The 18,967-nt window shown below is 38.7% G+C and overlaps 1 protein-coding gene across 1 annotated transcript in view; it reads right to left on the reverse strand.

Annotated features, from left to right (window-relative positions):
• LOC142158305 (sodium channel protein type 5 subunit alpha-like) overlaps nucleotides 1-18,967 on the reverse strand; it is a 289,400-nt gene that overhangs the window by 201,478 nt on the left and 68,955 nt on the right. The window contains exons 2-4 of the mRNA XM_075212169.1: nucleotides 11,997-12,324; nucleotides 9,395-9,525; nucleotides 4,917-5,006 (exon numbers count right to left, since the gene is read on the reverse strand). Coding sequence (XP_075068270.1) covers nucleotides 4,917-5,006; nucleotides 9,395-9,525; nucleotides 11,997-12,272 — 497 coding nt within the window. The 5' untranslated portion in view covers nucleotides 12,273-12,324. The remainder of the gene's footprint in view (nucleotides 1-4,916; nucleotides 5,007-9,394; nucleotides 9,526-11,996; nucleotides 12,325-18,967) is intronic.

Consider the following 18,967-nt stretch of genomic DNA (forward strand, 5'->3'; position numbering starts at 1 on the left):
AGAAGAGCGAGTGTAGCCCATAATGCTGAAAAAGTTAATGCTGCATATGAGGTGCATCGCAGCTTGTTGTGTATAGGGCTGCGTAGCCACAGAGTGCCCATGCTGACCCATGTCCACCGTCAACAGCACCTACAAGGGGCACGTGAGCACCAGAACTGGACCATGGAGCAATGGAAGAAGGGGGCCTAGTCTGATGAATCACGGTTTCTTTTACATCATGTGGGCGGCTGGGTGCACGTGCAACGTTAACCTGGGGAAGAGGTGACACCAGGATGCACTATGGGAAAAAGGCAAACCAGCGGAGGCAATGTTCTGCTGGGAAACCTTGGGTCCTGGCATTGATGTGGATGTTACTTTGACACGTACCACCTACCTAAACATTCTTGCAGACCAAGTACACCCCTTCATGGCAACGGTATTCCATGATGGCAGTAGCCTCTTTCAGCAGGATAATGCACCCTGCCACACTGCAAAAATTGATCAAGATGGTTTAAGGAGCATGACAAAGAGTTCAAGCTGTTGACTTGGCCTCCAAATTCCTTAGATCTCAATCCGATCACAATATCAGGTTATTTTAATGTCATGGCTGATCAGTGTATAGTATTAGCAATATAGTAACACACATAGGGTCTGATTCAATTAGTTGTTTCCACAGGAATCTCACACAATGTGTTTCTGTGCACATTTACCACAATTATGGTACATAAAACACTATTCCTTTTTGTTTACAACTTTGTGAATCTGCCCTATGGCAGTAACCATACAGTAACACACAAATAGTAGTAGTCATACAACAACACATATATAGAATCATTCCCACATTGAGCCACACATAAAATACCTATACAGAGCCACACATTGGGCGAGATTCAATTAGCAGCGAGGTCCCATAGGAACCTTGCTCATTGTGTCTCCGCGGGATATTTATGGCACAGAGCAATATTGACCAAAGTTTTCCGCACCGTAATTGCGGCAAATGTGAGCAGAAACAAATTGTGCAAGATTCCCATTGAACTTAATGGCTACATAAATTGGCCCCATAGCCATTCTTAATGTTACCTAATGTATAGTAATAATTACCACACAGTCATTTTACTTACAGTGTCATACAAATAGGGGTAGATCTATCAAGCCTTCTAAAAATAAAAAGTGGAGGTGTTGCCCATAGCAACCAATCAGATTCCAGCTATCACTGTTCTAGAATGTACTAGATAAATGATAGCTAGAATGCGATTGGTTGCTACAGGCAACACTCCCACTTTCCTTTTTAGAAGGTTTGCTAAATCTACTCCATAATTATATCTACTCATATCATATATCTTTGTTACAGTGGCAGTTCAGAAAACCATTTATTTATCCACAGACACAATGGAATTTTTCTTACAGAAGCTTTTGAAAGAGTCTTTTAACCATCTAGGAGTGTTACATATGTATAATCACACAGTGGGGGCTAATGAACACCTTTCTGTTCCTTGAGAGAATGAGAGGTATGATCGTTTTCAGTTGACAATAAAATGACAGAGTCAGTTACATGCTGGAATGTTCATGAATCATTTCTGTACTGATCTACAGTAATACTGATTCCATAGTGTTGCGTTATGGTAATTTGTTATTCACAAAGGAGTATTTGCATATCAGACACTGAGTAAAGCTTCACAAACTTTGAAACAACATCATAGCTAAACTAGATCTCTTACAAAGAGTCAAGAGTCCATATACGTTCTAGCTCATAGACACTTCATCTGTTAAACTACAACTCCCATCATCCTCAGTAACCAAGTCTATGACATGTGTACAGTGGTTCTAGTTTCAAGCAGTTATAGGACCCCATTGGCCATGACAAACTCTGACTATTACAATTGCATCTATTATTACTGCAAGGGGCTATTAGACAAATGTGGCAGTGATTTTGATGCTGCAGACAGGAGATATTTCATGTGCCGAGTAACCTGGGGCCTTTTCCTTTCTCTCTGTTGACAATGACGAGATAAGCCATTGCATTTCAAAGCAGCAGATGCTGGTGATTATCATATTGTCGATACGAAGCAAGCCTTTGTTACAACCGGTAAAACAAGCCAACGTATTGCTTTGTTGATTGCTTTTGAATCTTCTGTTTACATTTATGGACAAAAAGAAGATAAATATATTTCTTTCCATAGATTCCAGTCCTGATAATGATAGCAATACTCTATATTTGGGAAAGAAACAAATATTTCCACAGCCAACATCATATCTCAAAAATGTACATGCTGTATTATTTGATTCCTAAAATAAACTTTTGATCTGCATATTACGGGTAAAGGATCACTCTTTTTACTTCCAGCTTTTAATGATTATGAGTCTGATTCATTAAGGATCTTAACTTGAGAAACTTCTTATTTCAGTCTCCTGGACAAAACCATGTTACAATGCAAGGGGTGCAAATTAGTATTCTGTTTTGCACATAAGTTAAATACTGACTGTTTTTTCATGTAGCACACACATACTTGATAGCTTATTTGTACACTGAAATTTAAAGTTGATATTTCTGTGCTACATGAAAAAACAGTCAGTAATTAACTTATGTGCAAAACAGAATACTAATTTGCACCCCTTGCATTGTAATATGGTTTTGTACAGGAGACTGAAATAAGAAGTTTCTCAAGTTAAGATCCTTAATGAATCAGGCCCTATGTTCCCATTTCTGCCCATCTTCATTTGGTATATCACTAACACTTTATATTGGGTGGCTCAAATATCTCTGGTATCATCAAAAATAATTGGCCTCTTGTACTAATCATGTTATATGAATTTTGTTTCACACCCAAATTTTTCCATATCAGTTAGACACAGGGTTCACATCACTACTGTGCCTTTGGGGACCCTGCTCCTTCCACTATTTATCTCACAGTCATTGGCTTTCTGATTGCCTCCATTCCCCTCCTCACATGACACTGAATCAGTCACATGTAGCCCTGTCCTCACTTACACAATCACACAAGTGGACATGTCACTCTTCATCACAAAATCATTCACACTCATCTCCTGATATAGTCTGTCCCATGAACATTCTGGTGATCTGATTAGCTGCAGGTTGTTCTACGCCCACCCATGTTCTACGCACATCTGGACATGCAAAGGATAAGAGTGTTAACATAGAGGTGTTCTTACCCTAGTCAAACACACCTTTAAAACAGTAATCTAGACAGGGGACAAGCAGGAAACAGCGGGCATCATAATATCCCTTAGAACAAGACTAGAACATGATTTTCAGATGATATTAGCAAAAGACCTGCGTATATGCAATGCCACACCCGATGCCCTACAATGGCTCACCAGAACATATGGAGAGACAACCAGGCCAAGAATAATGCCCTTCGCTCTGAATGACACAATGAAGCCCATGGTGTAATTGAGATGCAGCATAACCGGTGAGTTTGGCAAACTTCATGAGAGGGCATGGTGGAGTCTTGGGTTTACTTACGTGCCTAGCGTGTCTCACAAGATAAGAAAGCCCTGGCAAAGCAGTTTATTAAAATATAGACAGCAATGTAAATAAAAACATGAATTGAAAGACAAAATACATATTTACAAGTTAAGAACAAGATATAATTACAGACATCATTAGTAGGAGTTTAGAAAGGTTAAAGTAATTCTTCAACAACTGCCAAATGCCATAAACAGACTAGAAGGAGGTTCTCTGTCAGGATTCTCTTAATGCAAAACAATTGTATACTGCCAAATAGAGATGAGAGGAATTGTTACAAAATGTTGTACAAATCAAACAGAACAGGCTATTTCACAGTGATGGGACCATAAGCTGACTCATTTTGTGTTATGGACTGAATAATAGGTTATGAACATCGGTATTGAAACTGCCAAAATGACCCATTTATATATTTTGCACTGAAATCTCTACTTAGAGACCAGGAGGTATATTTACTAAATTGCGGGTTTGAAAAAGTGGAGATGTTGCCTATAGCAACCAATCAGATTCTAGTTATCATTTATTTAGTAATTCTACAAAATGACAGCTAGAATCTGATTGGTTGCTATAGGCAATATTTCCACTTTTTCAAACCCGCAGTTTAGCAAATATACCCCTAGGGCATTTCTTAAATTTTCATTACAAAACATAATTCTTCCCTATTAACATTATTTGCACCATGATATTAGGGGTTTGACAGGATGCATTAATCCCACTGGCTACAACTGTGCAGTCTAAAGAGCTCTTTCAGCCAATCAGAAACTGCAGTAATTTTCCAGCGACAAACTGTTTAATCTCCATTTATATACACTCAGAACCAGGTAAAGGTTAGTGCCGTTTAGGACCTAATTACAGCTGTATTGAGCAAATTGACAGGTTCACTAATTAATTACAAGAATAATATTCAGTAGTTTAAACCTGGTTCATTACTGGCATTTGAAGACTGGTATTCAGCTGAACTATATTAAGCAGGATTTACAGAATGCACGTAGGTCAGCTGTACATAACACTCATTAGTGAAATGGAAGGTAATGAAGGCTAAGTCCTAGTATTCATAGGTAGATTCAGTGTTAACATTAAATACAATAATTGACAGAACCACTGAATGTGAGGTCGTAGTCTGTGTTTACGATAGATAGATAGATAGATAGATAGATAACATCACAGCCAATTACTAGAAAATATTTGTATATACTGTTACAGTACATTTAATTCAATTATTTGTCTTCTGTACTTATTAACCATACTGAAACTGTGTCTGCCAATGAAAATGAAACATATTTCACTTTTATAAATGTTCACTGAAATTCAACGTACACAATGCTTTTTGATCAGTATGTGAAATAATATGGGTATCTTTATATAGTATATTAATAACTGTACGATACATATGTGTTATATAGTAGTACAATTCATTGCAAAATGTAGATATAAAATTAAGGATACTTACTCGACATATTTGCCCCATGTTCCAAGGTCTGACATAGCCATGAACACGCAGTTTGTGAGAATAGTGCACATTATAAACATACTGAACAACCTGCAAAGCATCTGTCAAGGAAAATACTTTGATTTTATTCAATATTTGTAATAAGCATTAATTGTTCTTTTATTGTTGTATAATATACACCCACATATACATGTATATAAATAAATGGTAATGATGATGATGATGCTATGTGTGTGCATTATATATCGTGGTTAATGTGGATTCCGCTCTTATGGTTTGGCAATAGTTGGCATTGTGTGTGTAAGATTTTGAGGTATGTCCTATTAGCTCTCTGCACAGCACCCATATGCTGAGAAAAATCATGGTACTTCATAGAACGGCACAGAATAAAACAGAAGCATGGTCAAGACAGATGGGCTGCATGGCCTGGTGTGTAAAAAAGTTGGTAGGATGGTTTTTGGAGGGCCGTGTTTTCTGATTCAGTTTGTGGAACCTGCATGTTTGTATGAGACTCTTAATGAGCAAATAAAGCCACTGTTTTACATTAAACTATAACAAATAGTCTGTATTACAGAGCTGGATAATTTGCATGAAATAACTACAGTGTTAATCATACTTGCCAACTCTTCCGGACTCCCGGGAGAGCTGACAATTCTCCCGCATCTGCCCACTTCCTAGTGAAGTGGCCAGATTTGAAGCCTCCATGATGCGTTTGCGTCATTACGTCACAGGGGGCAGGGTCAAAATGTTGCGATTTTCTGAACCCCGCCCACCTCTACAATGAGACTCCCGGAGGCCAATAGTTAAAGGTTGGCAACTATGGTGTTAATACTTGTCCACCTTGCTCTATTCCTCTCCTCTGTACCATGTTAGGAGGGAGGGGCTTATCTAACACAGCAGACAGGGAGTGAATGAAAGCTGAGCACACTTACATTGAACTTTTTGGATTGGTGGATTCATACATAGAGGCAGGGCCAGTGATGTCACAACAGCTCAAACAATTGCAGTCTCAGCTTTTTGACCTGTATCAGATGTCATATAACACTGTTCTATAAAATGTGGGAGGGGTTTTAGCTATCTGCTGTGGAGTGGGAATAAATACTTTACTTTTTACCAGAGGTGCTGTAGAATGTCAGATTAACACCGAACAACGCATTTTACTACTGAACATTTCAGAGTTGACTTTAGTGTCCCTTTAAACTTTTTTTCTAAAAGGAAATAATAAAATAAATAAAATCTTCCAGCACATGAAAAATACATCACCTAGGAATCGCTAATGAATCTGTAACTGCCATCAATCACACAGTTTTAAATGATTAAATATATGTCTGTCATTACTGATTGATCTTAAGTGGTTTTAAGCCTCCTAGTACATTTTCTCTTCCATTTTCATTTTAGTTGACTTTATTTTTCAGGAATTTAACTTTTTAAGCAAGAAATGCCTTTCTAGCTTCAAAGATATAAGATCAGTGCTTTTAGCTTTTTGAGATTAAAAAAGAAAAATATACATTGTATATTTTTTTTGAACATAAGCAAAGAGGATTTGCAAACCCATATCATAGGCTATGGATATGTTGGTTAAGCACATATCCCAGCATGCCCTGGCAGCACAAAGATGACAGGTTGTACTGGAACTTGTAGGTGAATAAAATGACAGGATGCTTAAGCCTGTTTCATATCCTGGCAGGCAAACGGACAAGTACAAATGTTATATACTGATAAACCCAATGTCACTGTCATCTCACCTTTGCAAAGAAATATTCATTGTAAAATTTAGTTCTGAGAAATGGTTGTGGCTAAAAGAACATAACTACATATCTGAATAGATCAGTGTTTAAAGTAACTCAAATTATTTTACGAGACTTCTATGATGTGGGTGGGGATTGTCCAAAATATACTTTTTTCTAACTGGCCTCTATAAAGAATATCATGCACTGGAAAAGTTATAATAAACCAGGCACAAAGGGATGGCAGAAAGCTTTAAAGATATTCCAGTAGCTGTGAGTCATTCTCCTTTTGTTGTTCCGTTGTATTTTTTTATCATTCTCATTCAAGTAAACATGGAAGGAATATTAACAACAGCCAAGCAGTGTGCCAGACTTCGGCAGAATAGCCAAAGGTCTTAGAGAAAATAAGACAGAATGAGTAAAATTAAAAATGAAGTAAAATAAAACAAGAAGGGGAGGCAATATGGAAGACAACGTGGAATCCTCCTCTCTAGTCAAGTGTTTGGCATCCGTCCGCCTTTGGGTTGAAGTAATACTCTGTGCCTGGGTGAATAAACCCAAAAAGTTGTGTGCCTTAGGGCTTTGCCCCTTTAAGGTCATAACATTTATATTCACTAGTTCCCTGAAATTTGGTCATGTAAATGGTGAGTTTGATCTTACATTCTTTAGTAGATGTGAGTACAGTAGATTTCCAGTGTAGAGGGCTTTAGTTATTATGTGGAAAACTATTAGGAGGGAATTTGTATAATACTGTAGATTGAGAAATTACTTCAATGTAAGAGAAAAGACTTGGGGGGAAATTCATCAAGCTGCGGGTTTGAAAAAGTGGAGATGTTCCCTATAGCAACCAATCAGATTCTAGCTGTCATTTTGTAAAATGCACTAAACAAATGATAACTAGAATCTGATTGGTTGCTATAGGCAACATCTCCATGTATTCAAACCCACAGCTACATAAATTTATCCCTTGGTCAGTGGGGAAATTAATGCCTTTTATTGTTGGTGTGCATTTGTGAACTCCAGTATGGCTTAAACAAATGACACAATCACCTGATATAGAATATCGTACCTAGCTCTTTCTCCCACCAGAAATATGGCCTCCAACATGTATCCGTGCTGTAGCACCTCAATAAAGAGCTTCTTACTGGACTTTTGTGCTTTCTTCTTATGGACTTTTTATATAATATATTCTAGCGTCGTTCAGGGGTGAGTGATCTACACAAATCTTCCTGCCACTTAAATAACAAAGAGTGAAAAATTAAAGTTGGAGCAACAATCGCCATAACTGGAGTTGATTAATTGGTGTTTTGGACCTTTATCTAAGCAGTGTCTGAAATGGAGTAGAGGTGCCATGAAACCTTCCTGTAAGTTTTGTAAGGTGTGAAAGTGGCCAGCGCATCTAGGACCTAAAAGTGGAAAGCATGGAGAGATAAAACTCCTATGCAATAATGTAAATAAGATAGAACGAATCATGATGTTTAGCTAGAAGCATTAGTGGAGAAAGCTGCATAGAGATCTTCCTGCTAGTGCACGAAGGTCACATATGGAGCCATTTAAAGGTTGGGATGCAACCTAGGAAAGCACTGTACTGTACAAGTGTCCACACATGATTGCTATAAGGACTCTATAGTAGGTTTAGAAATAGAAAAGTACAACATATTTCAAATATAATTTTAGGATATATCTTCTTTAGATCGTTAACATGATTTGAGGTTATACAGTATTAGATATTTAAGTTCCAATTTATTTGGGGAATTTAGTACAGACTCTCACATCTTGCCTATTAGAATCCTGCAACATTATTTTAAAATGCCAGATTAGTGTTACACAGTGGATTAAAAAAAACAAATGACACTAGCAAACGTAAATATCCTCTTGTGATCTATTTAATTACACACAAGGGGACATAAATATTAGACAACATCAAAATATTTTCCACTCAAGTTGTCGATTGAAAGGTTGGGTAGTCACATGGAGATTACAGATGTAGATTATGCGTGTGTGACAAACGAATGTCATGGTATGACATGGTTGATTTGGAGGGCCACTTGGAGAATCAAGGGTGTAGCCTCTTTTGTCCTAAATTTCTAATTGGTAATATTGGAAAGGACAATGTAAATGGCTTATTAGAATTACCTAACTGCACATTTTAATGGTTCTGTCATAATGATTTAACATTTTCTAAAACAGTAATGTGGTAACTTTATAATACATGTTTACATAGTAGCAGCTTGTTCCAAAACACCATGATTTCCCATGTTTAGACAACAATCAGTTTTATAAACAAAAATGACCTGTAGGACTAACTTTGAGCAAGAAACAACAAAACTGATTTATAAAAGGGAATTTAAAAGGGGGGATTTTACTATGTCCCCCCTCCCTCCACTAGAAGGACAGTGGTTCTGAAGACACATCTGTAGGTTGTCAGGTGAAAGCTGATTGGCTAGAGGGAGTTCAGCTTCCATGTGACAAGTTTCTGCACTGTTGGTTATACTATTCCTGGCTATTAGAGGATCAGCGACTATCTATATAACACGTGGGGTCTAGAGGATGGTTCCACTGGTTATTGGGGTGAAGGGTTAAGGGGCAATATTGCGTAGGACACCCATAGAAAGTACAGTCTATACTGCTCACATTTGTTTATGCCATTGGTGCCGAGTTTGTTCTGAACTGCATAAAGCAGATGGAGGACTTTTTTGCGGAACATGTGGCACATGATGAGTTAGCAATTCAAACAGAATGTCATTTAACATGAAAGGATATGAATGTACCAAAATTTTGATTGAAGCTCTTCTGATAGGACTGAAAGGGCTAATTATATACAAAGCAGGTGTGGCACTAAATCTGAAGATTGTCTTTCCTCTGTTTAGTACTATAAAGGTCTAGGGAAGAAAAAAAGAGACAAAATGCAGTGAAATAATTGCAACATATTTAGGACAGTCTGTAACTCAAGACAATGCAATGTTTACTAAAGCCCTGATTAAACAAATGTGCATCCCTAATTAACGTAACGGTACTATGCAAGTTATATGAGCAGGTAAATAGCTGGTATGTAATGACCAACCTTTACATACAACTTTAGGGAAGACTTTGCTGTTGGGAAGGAACATCTGCCGGCATTATGTGCAACAAACACTATACAATAAAACTGCTGATCCGACATGAGTACTCCCTGGATATGACTATAATGCAGTTTAACTGTATTTAAGCTGCTCCGCTTCAGTGAATATTAACTGTATAAAACTTAAAAATAATAAGGAACTCAAAAAAATTCATATCCCCAAGATGATATGAAAGACCCTATTTTATTTTTAGTACTGTGCTGTGGTGAAACAAGAGGATGTTAATTTATCAGTTAACTGTATCAAACTTTAAATATATGGGGTATATTTACTATGCTGCGGTTCCGTAGAATCACTGATTCCCGGCTCTTTCAAGGCATTTTTTAAAACGGTACTTTTATTAAAGACAAAGCCTACCGGTTTTTGTCTTTAATAAAATTGCCATTTGAAAAAAAAGCCTTCAAAGAGCCGGTAATCTGCATAGTAAATATACCCCTTAGTGTGGATTGCAAAGTTCTGCTGATTGCCTACTAAGGTCTGTTATAATGAGTGATTCAGAGATGCTAAGCCCAGACCTTCACACTCAGAGATGGTTGTTTAGAGAAGCCCCAGCTGCAAAACAGGAGAGCACATTCTAAATATATTTCTCTAATAACTTTATATTTGAAAAATGTTCTGTCTGGGGTGGTAAACACTTAAGTAATTGTATCACAAAATGGAAACAATATGGTAAGGACAGACTTTTTGTTTTTTTAAAAAAGGATAACTTGAGACTGAATATATAGAGTCTGCTAAATGTAGAATTTCTAAATAATATCTTATATTAGTTCTAGCTAAGGTGGTAAATGCTTAGCTAAAATCCAATTAAGGTTTATCACAGAGATGGAAGAGTTTAGACTGCTAACATGCTAGTAAAAGAAATGCAATTTGTGGTAAAGGAATACTTACTGGATATAAACTTAACAAAATTAAAGAGAGGGAGAAAAGTGAATTTTTAATATATTGTAATGAGCTTATTATTAAAGTAGATGTATTGGGAGTTGCATTATATATATATATATATATATATGGTAGAGAGAACAAACAAGATATCTACAGATGGCGCTTACCCAATATATGGAAGATAACACAAGTACAAAATTGCATGTGCGTGTATAAAGCAATAAATAAATAAATAGATGAATATATAATAGTAAAAGCAACACCTCCACAATGTGCGTGTGGCAGCCAACCTTAAAAGCGGATGGTTAGTCCGATAACATAGTAGAATATAAATGGTAAAGGGCGGCGCCTTCAGGTGTATACAATGTATATAAACATATAAGCACAAATGTACACAGAAATAGTCCAGAGTAGTTAGAACAAGACGGTGTCTGTATCTGCACCGCAGGTGAATAAAAATCACTGTAGTACAGGATAAATATATTCAAAAGTTGATCGTGCAGAATAAATAGAAGTGGTGTGCGTACCAGATATATAAAATCAAACCGCTTATCTGTATAGTAGCTCCTTAGAAATCCCGGAGTATGATCTGCAACCAATTCTCCTTAACGATGGATAAAATGTATGTTCTAAAACAACCGCGACACCAAACTTATCTCTTTGCAGTCTTCCACATGTGGGGTTAGACGTGTGTGATTTCTACACTAAGTGGGATTTTCTCACAAAGTGGACGAAAATGCACAGTTGGACAAACATTGTACTACATCTGACTTGATTTTACATCCAGCAATAAGCTGCATCTGCCACAGCCTATTTCTGCACTACTTGTCTATTTATATGGAAGACTGCAAAGAGATAAGTTTGGTGTCGCGGTTGTTTTAGAACATACATTTTATCCATCGTTAAGGAGAATTGGTTGCAGATCATACTCCGGGATTTCTAAGGAGCTACTATACAGATAAGCGGTTTGATTTTATATATCTGGTACGCACACCACTTCTATTTATTCTGCACGATCAACTTTTGAATATATTTATCCTGTACTACAGTGATTTTTAGTCACCTGCGGTGCAGATACAGACACCGTCTTGTTCTAACTACTCTGGACTATTTCTGTGTACATTTGTGCTTATATGTTTATATACATTGTATACACCTGAAGGCGCCGCCCTTTACCATTTATATTCTAATATATATATATATATATATATATATATATATATATATATATATATATATATATATATGTGTGTGTGAACCCTAAGAAAGATTGTGTCTGCTATACACAATACACATGGACCATATCTCTTCTCTGAAGATGATTGGGTTAAACCTCAAGCTGCTGTCACCTTCTGATTTCTGTAGAAAGGGTCAATATCCTCCAGGGGCTGTCCAATGAGATTTGCAGGAAAGTCCCCGTAGATTCGAGGCAGCTGTTTGCCAGCCTCCAAGTCAGGATGTGGCTTCGGTTTATCCTCTGTGTTCTCATTGTTCTCTCCTTCTCGGTATTCCTGTTTGGCACTCCTGGCCTGTTCTTCAGCGATACGTTTCTCGATAGCAGCCAACGATTCTGGGGTGAAACGGCGGAAGCTGTCAGGACTTGGTGGCAACAACAGGACTGCCATATTTTCATCCTGCTCCTTCTGCTCTAATTCTTACTTATAGCATTGGAAACAGCTGTAACAAAAAAGAGGGACAGATTAGGTTCAAATACCAAAATGAGCAGACCATGTCACTTGTCCCTAGCTCATGAGTCAGATTCAAGGTTCATGACTAATTACAGTACAGAAAGAGCAAATTACTGGAATGATACAACAAGGATGATCACTAGCACCTCAAACAGCCATACACTGGAGCGGATGTGACTATTACCCCATACAGGAATGTGCATCATATCTGTGTCATACACTTATTATTCCATTACACCTCAGCTTTCATTAGTGAAAAATAATTGGTCAGTCTAGGAGCTAATTGGAGATATGTAGAAAAATTTAGTTTCCTGTTGCAAACTATGTATCAAAAAGAAATAAATCATTCAACACTCTATATATTATACATGTGCAGTGAATTTCTATTTGCGCAAATGTACTTATTTGTCCACCTTATTAATGCTCACAGTGGGGCTTCATTCTGTATTGTGGAACTGCTCCAGGAAAATGGCTCTGAATGCCCCATTGCTGGTTTACATTAATGCTAGAAATGGGCACAGTGGAAAGACAAAAAGCATCACTTCATAGTGTGTTCTAATACCGCTTTCTACATAGTGGTTCAGACACAGCCTAGAACTGTTGTCAGTAATGGCAGCTGCAGACTATGAGAAGGTTTGATGGCCACTGTAAGCACCACTGTTTAAAAGATTTAGTGGTCATGCTTGGACCCAAAAATAGTCTTCATGGAGGAGACTCCAACCTTCTGATAGATGAAGAGGGAGTGAAAATAATGTAACGACTAAATAACGACTACTGCATTGGTGGTCACTCTTGTATAATCACAACATATTTTCAAACCCAACATATTCACAACTGTGGACAAAGCAAACTAAGTTTGTTCAGAACATAAATCTAAATGGGACCTGGAAAGGACTCTAGGCCAGCGTTGACTCTAAACACATTGGCGTTAAGTAGATTGCAATGTAAGACAGACCAGTGTGTATGTCTATGAGAACCACGGATCCTCAATCCTTTTGTGTTATAGTTCCCACTTAGTTCAATTTGCAGCAAATGTGTGCAGGTTCTTTACTATCCATATAATGATACAATAATAATAATACTACAGCTTCAGTTCTATGTCTACATCATACTAGCCATCCTGCTGACTGAGCATGCTGGGATTTATTGTCGAACAGCTGCTTGTAGACAAGTTGCCAACCTCTGATCCAAATGAATCAGCCAACATTCTATAGCTAGCAGACTTTAGCAAATAATCTCCTAATAGCACGTAATGTAATATATGTATACAATATAGCAAACACATTTACTTGTTTTTAGAGCAAACTTGTCTTAGAGAAATAATCACTAATCCATTTACAAAGACAGTATCTGCCTTCTAGCACGGAAGCAGTTAAGAGGATTATGTTACAAAGTACCTTTCAATGCGGAACATAACGTATCAGTAACTTTCTTATTGTAGAGAAACATGACATGAATTTAAAGAATGCTGAAGATGAAGAAGGTTAATCTATGAAAATTATTAACAAACAAGTATAATCAAATATCATTTAAATGTTGTTGTGAAGATACCGGGTTTTCTGGCCCAATGCTACCCACTTCACGCTGGCTGGCAACCCACGGTTGCCTTCCTATGCCAGGGAAGAGTACCCAGTACCTTCTAGGATTCATATAGTCACTCAGGCAAATGCAGTTTCAAAAGTACAACAGTATATTTATTGTCATACAAATAACACTAGAATAATATGTACACACAGTAAATAAATGCCAGGCAGGTTTACCACATCATCTGTCCCTTACCCCACTAGCTTAAGGAGTTATAGTCACCTGGCTGTCCAGACTTCACGACCCATGAATCTCTCTCAGCTGCATATATAGACTCTAGTAGAGAATGACAACTCAAAAACTAGATCTTGCACTCTTCATGAATGAAATCCCAGAATGAACACCCCCTCACCCCTGGAGTGGCTCCTTATATCTCGGGTTTAATTTCCACAGTCTTTCCCCTCCCTGGGCAAACCCCTGGGTCTATTCTTCTTAACCATTGGTCAGTGCTGGACTAGGGGGGGTTGGAGAGGGAAGTGAAGATGAGCTGTCTTTCTACAGAACCTCCCGTTAGATGGCCTGCCTGGACTAGCCTAGTGAGAACAATGGACACTAATTAGTTTTCCTACTCCAGCACCTGGCAACCTGATCCCTACCCATAATCCCCTTGGCTTCACTTTAAAAACAATGAATAACCTTACTGCAAGTCATCCATATATAATAGACAATATACATATTTACACTGAACTACAATGTCCCCTTAGCCACATGTTATTGGACAATGCAGTTGAAGTCTGGTGAGCTGGGGAACAAAAGCATGGGCTATAAAAAGTACTTACTATATTCAACATTATGTGAAAAACAAGAAACAGAATGGTCACAGGGTTATCACACTCGTTTCGTCACATATACCTCCCCCACTTTTTTAGCCCTTGTTCCCCAGTGGCTCCCTTGCCCCAAGTAAACCTTTCTCCCCCCAAGTCCAAAGTCTCTGGCCTGCTGTGGTTTCTCCTGGGTCTGATGGTAAGGTAGACAGCAGTACAAAGTTCCTCAATCTCCCACCAGGGTCCCATAGCTGCAGGCATATCATCCCACCCAGCTGGAGTGGGGGTTTATGCTGCCCTATGTCATACGATGAGTCAACAAAAAAACTGGGCCACTCCTGTGTACACATCCATGGTAGGAGAGTTGTAGTCCAACATCACTTGGGTGCCTTGTCTACCCTTGATTGCCCAACTGAAAATAGTCACTTGGCCTGTCCTCTGTTTCTGGAGATCATGCTCCCCTCCCCCACATATTCGAGTGAAAACCTTCGGGCTTCTTGTCTGTTTGTTTCTGGCAAAGATCCAATCCTCCCTCTCCCAAACACTCAAGGGACAACTGCCCAGTGGCAGGCAAACATGGGAGCTTCATTAATTCTATGCTGCTGGGGAATCCTCTGTCCCCCTCCCAAACCACTTGTGGGTGCCCCTGTATGTATGTTGTTGTGCATCTCCCCTCCCCCGCTACCACATACAACTGTTGCACTACTTCCCTCACCTCTGGTGCATCGGGGTAGTGTGAATCCTCATTGGACACAGACTTGTCCTCCTGGCAGCAAACCAGGGTGGATGGTCCAGTCCAGGCCTCTGGTATTGGGTCCTGGATTCCCAGATTTAGAGCTGGAGTGCTATGCTTCATAGCTTGTGGGGCTGGTGAATCTTGCTGTGCTGGTGCCCTCTCAGACACCCACTCAGTCAACATCTCCTCATCTGCCAATTCTGCATAGGGAAAGGTGTAGGAGTAGTTTTCCCAGGGCCCCATGGTAGTGGCCTCTGACATGACAATTCCTTTATCCTCTCCCATTAATTCTGGTATACAGTCTGTAATCATGATTTCTGCTAAGATCATATGTTGAGCAAGTTTATGATTCTCTTCTGTCACAATTGGGTGCAGCTGTACATCACTTGTACCGGAGAGCACACATGTGGTATCCTGCGTTACTTCATTAGATAAAACATTTTCAGGCACAACAGCGGTGGATAATTGGCCTTTTCTGTAATTCTGTTCTAACTCAGACACAGACTCAGGTGCCAATAACACTGGCAAATTATCAGAAGATGCTACTACATAGTACTTACTTGGTAGTTCTTTTCCAGCCAAGTCACCAAATGGGATGATTTCTCCTAATCCTTTCTGAGTAGTCAGAGGTACAACATCCTCACCAAGAAGTTCTTCTCCAGTCTCCCCCAAGATAGTAGCTTGGGCAACTGTGTATAATCCACTGGGATGGACCTCCCCCTGATTAACAGACTGAGCAGCCATTTTTTTTAGAGTGTGACAAAAGATATTGCAATTGGCATTTTTCAGTATTAAATCGATAACACTGATCCTGCCCCATTTCAGTGTCAGTAAGTCCTTCTCGCCATACCTCATCCTCTGCTTCTTCAAAACTCTGTTGCAGACATTGCATTTGTTCCCAGAGAGGTATGTGGGGACCTAAAGTGAACATCCATTTCCTATAGACACTGAAGGCATTGATGGGATTCTCCTGATCTTTTAAAAGACGTTTGAGGATATCACTGTGCGTGCAGTACAGGTAAGGTACACCCTGGATCTGGCATTTCACTATCAGCTCCTCCATACTCATTGTCTCTAGTGGATCTGTAGAATCTGCTAATGGGACAGATTCTATTAGTACATTTCCAGGGGATTCATCAGGCATGTCCCTGTGCTGTAATAGTCCATTTCCGTCTTATTTGTACTGCTGAAAATTGTTGTAACTGGATGTTCCCTTGGCCAGATTCTGCATAGTACAAATAACTTCATGTGTAAAATCATCCCATTCTGGTTCATCCCGAAAATTACAGGCACTCGCTTCCTCTTTCAACATTAGGAACACATCCAACAGGTTCTCCAATTTCTCCTGTAGACTGGCTCCTTCCCACATATTAATCTTTGGGCACTCCTCATCCCAATAATCCAAAATGTACTGCATTGTGGTGGGGTGTTGCAACACATCCATATCCCCATCCTGTAGACACTGCCACAGTCCTTCATCCCAGTACACCGTTCCCCTGGTTGTATTGGACTGCTTAATCCCTTCCTTTGGGAACTTTTTCAACACTGGGCTGTGATTTGCTCTCTTGTTCCTAGAGTTCACACCCATTTTACTTCCAGGGATCACCTCACTATGATTTCCCCACTTTGAGACACGGTTCCATGTTCCGCTCTCCTCTGGCGGGGTGCGCCTCCCCTTATCAAATCGGCACTTAGGCGGCATCTTCCCTCGCCGAAAGCCCACAACGCTTTTCGTGACACTTTCTACCTTAAAGCCTTTAGGAGTAAGTTCAGGATAATGTGGTAACGGGTTTCTAGCGCTAACTGCACTAGCAACTGAAGTAGAAAACTTACAAAAGATATGATTTTGAAAAACTGTGCTCCCGTTTAGCAAACTATGTTTGTGGGTTAATCCTTTATATATGCAAAATTGATCTTAATCCCACAATGTAATGGAATGTATTAGGTGAAGCATATATCATTAAATAAGCACCAATAAAACACATTCAATTAATATTATGAAAAATCACAGTGATCTAGACACAGTCAAGTATTAACCATCTAACTTAGATTTGAGAACTGTAAACACCGTCCAAACAAGCTTGTTGGTAATCAGTGAAACTCTCAGTTAACCATTTTGGTACATGCTTAAATTCACATCCCCTTCATTTGTTAGAATATTTGCCGGAATGTGTTCTGAAAGTATCCTTAGAGAGGCCAAACCGGCAGCTTATTTTGGTCTTCTTATGCCATTGCACTCTATGTACATTAATTGCAGTTTAAAGTGCACCCATCGCCCACTATGGTGGCAGACTTTTTGTGGGATAGATCACAAGCCATGATAACACAGCCTATCAACTCACTAGAGGCCTCACTAAAGAATGAATTGGCCTCCACTCTGGGCTTCCTTTATAAGGTTCAAAAAGGCTAAGGCACAATAAAAAAATTATCTTTTGTGGTGCCTCAATTTGCTGGTGCGCCGAGAGTTCCACCAAAGTGCCTGGGATTTCAGAGCAGTATGATGGCATAGTGGAGAATCAGAAGTTTACTCCATCAATGGAAGAAATTACACGAGAGTGTTCTCTGCAAAATACAGGGCCGACGCAGCAGTGCGTTAGTTTTGTGGAGCAGTGCAAAAAGAAGATTTCCTTTAGAAGTGATTAGTGAAAGGAGACAAAGGAATGCTCATTTTTAGGGGCTGTGCATAGGAGCATACAGCCATATCCAATTTCCAATTTTTTTTTATTATGGCAAAAGGTCGGAGGTGGCGGAGATCGTGCCTCACAATATACTTTAATGCAATGCATTTTGCTGCATGTCTTTCAACTGTCTTTAAAAAAATACTGTACCTTATTCATGAAAATAAAATAAAAGACTTAGTTTTAATAACATTTAATTGTAAATGCCTCATCGACTTAAATACCCATTTAAAAGTTATAGCCTATTACAAATATAGCTGGTCTGGAGATTCTTCTGTCAATCCCCTTTTCCTATTTAAATAACATCACTACGGAAAGTAGAGGAAGATTGGTGAAATATATTGCATTATTAGATTTTATTATAAAACCATAGCAACGGGTCCATCTGTAAAAAGTAAATTAAAGTAACACAAAGAACACTTAGATTTGCAAAAACAAGACATTGACATGAAAAATTAGTTAGTGTTGAGTACATTCCTATTAAATGCTAATACCTAAATAAATCTAAAATCCATAGCAACATCTTCTCTATTTCATACCTAGTGATTCATTTGACCTTAGTAATGATACTCATGGAACTTTTCATACTTTTTCTTCTGTCTTGTTTTGAATAACTATAAAAAATGTAACGAATTGTCTTTGTTCAATCTTGCAGCTCAACTAACTATTTGCAGTTTATTACTTGTTGCAAATGGTATAAGGATAGACTTGATGGCAAAGAGAACGTTTCAGATAGTGAACATTTTGGTACTGGCATACAAACATATAACAGTCAGAGCTTTAACCGGGTGAAGACCTACAGCAATTATACTGAGGAGATAGTCCAAGCATGCAATCAAGGGTTATGACAGGAGACAATGTCGCCTCCTG

This window comes from Mixophyes fleayi, chromosome 5, assembly GCF_038048845.1.
Source record: "Mixophyes fleayi isolate aMixFle1 chromosome 5, aMixFle1.hap1, whole genome shotgun sequence".
NCBI classification, from domain to species: Eukaryota; Metazoa; Chordata; class Amphibia; order Anura; family Limnodynastidae; genus Mixophyes; species Mixophyes fleayi.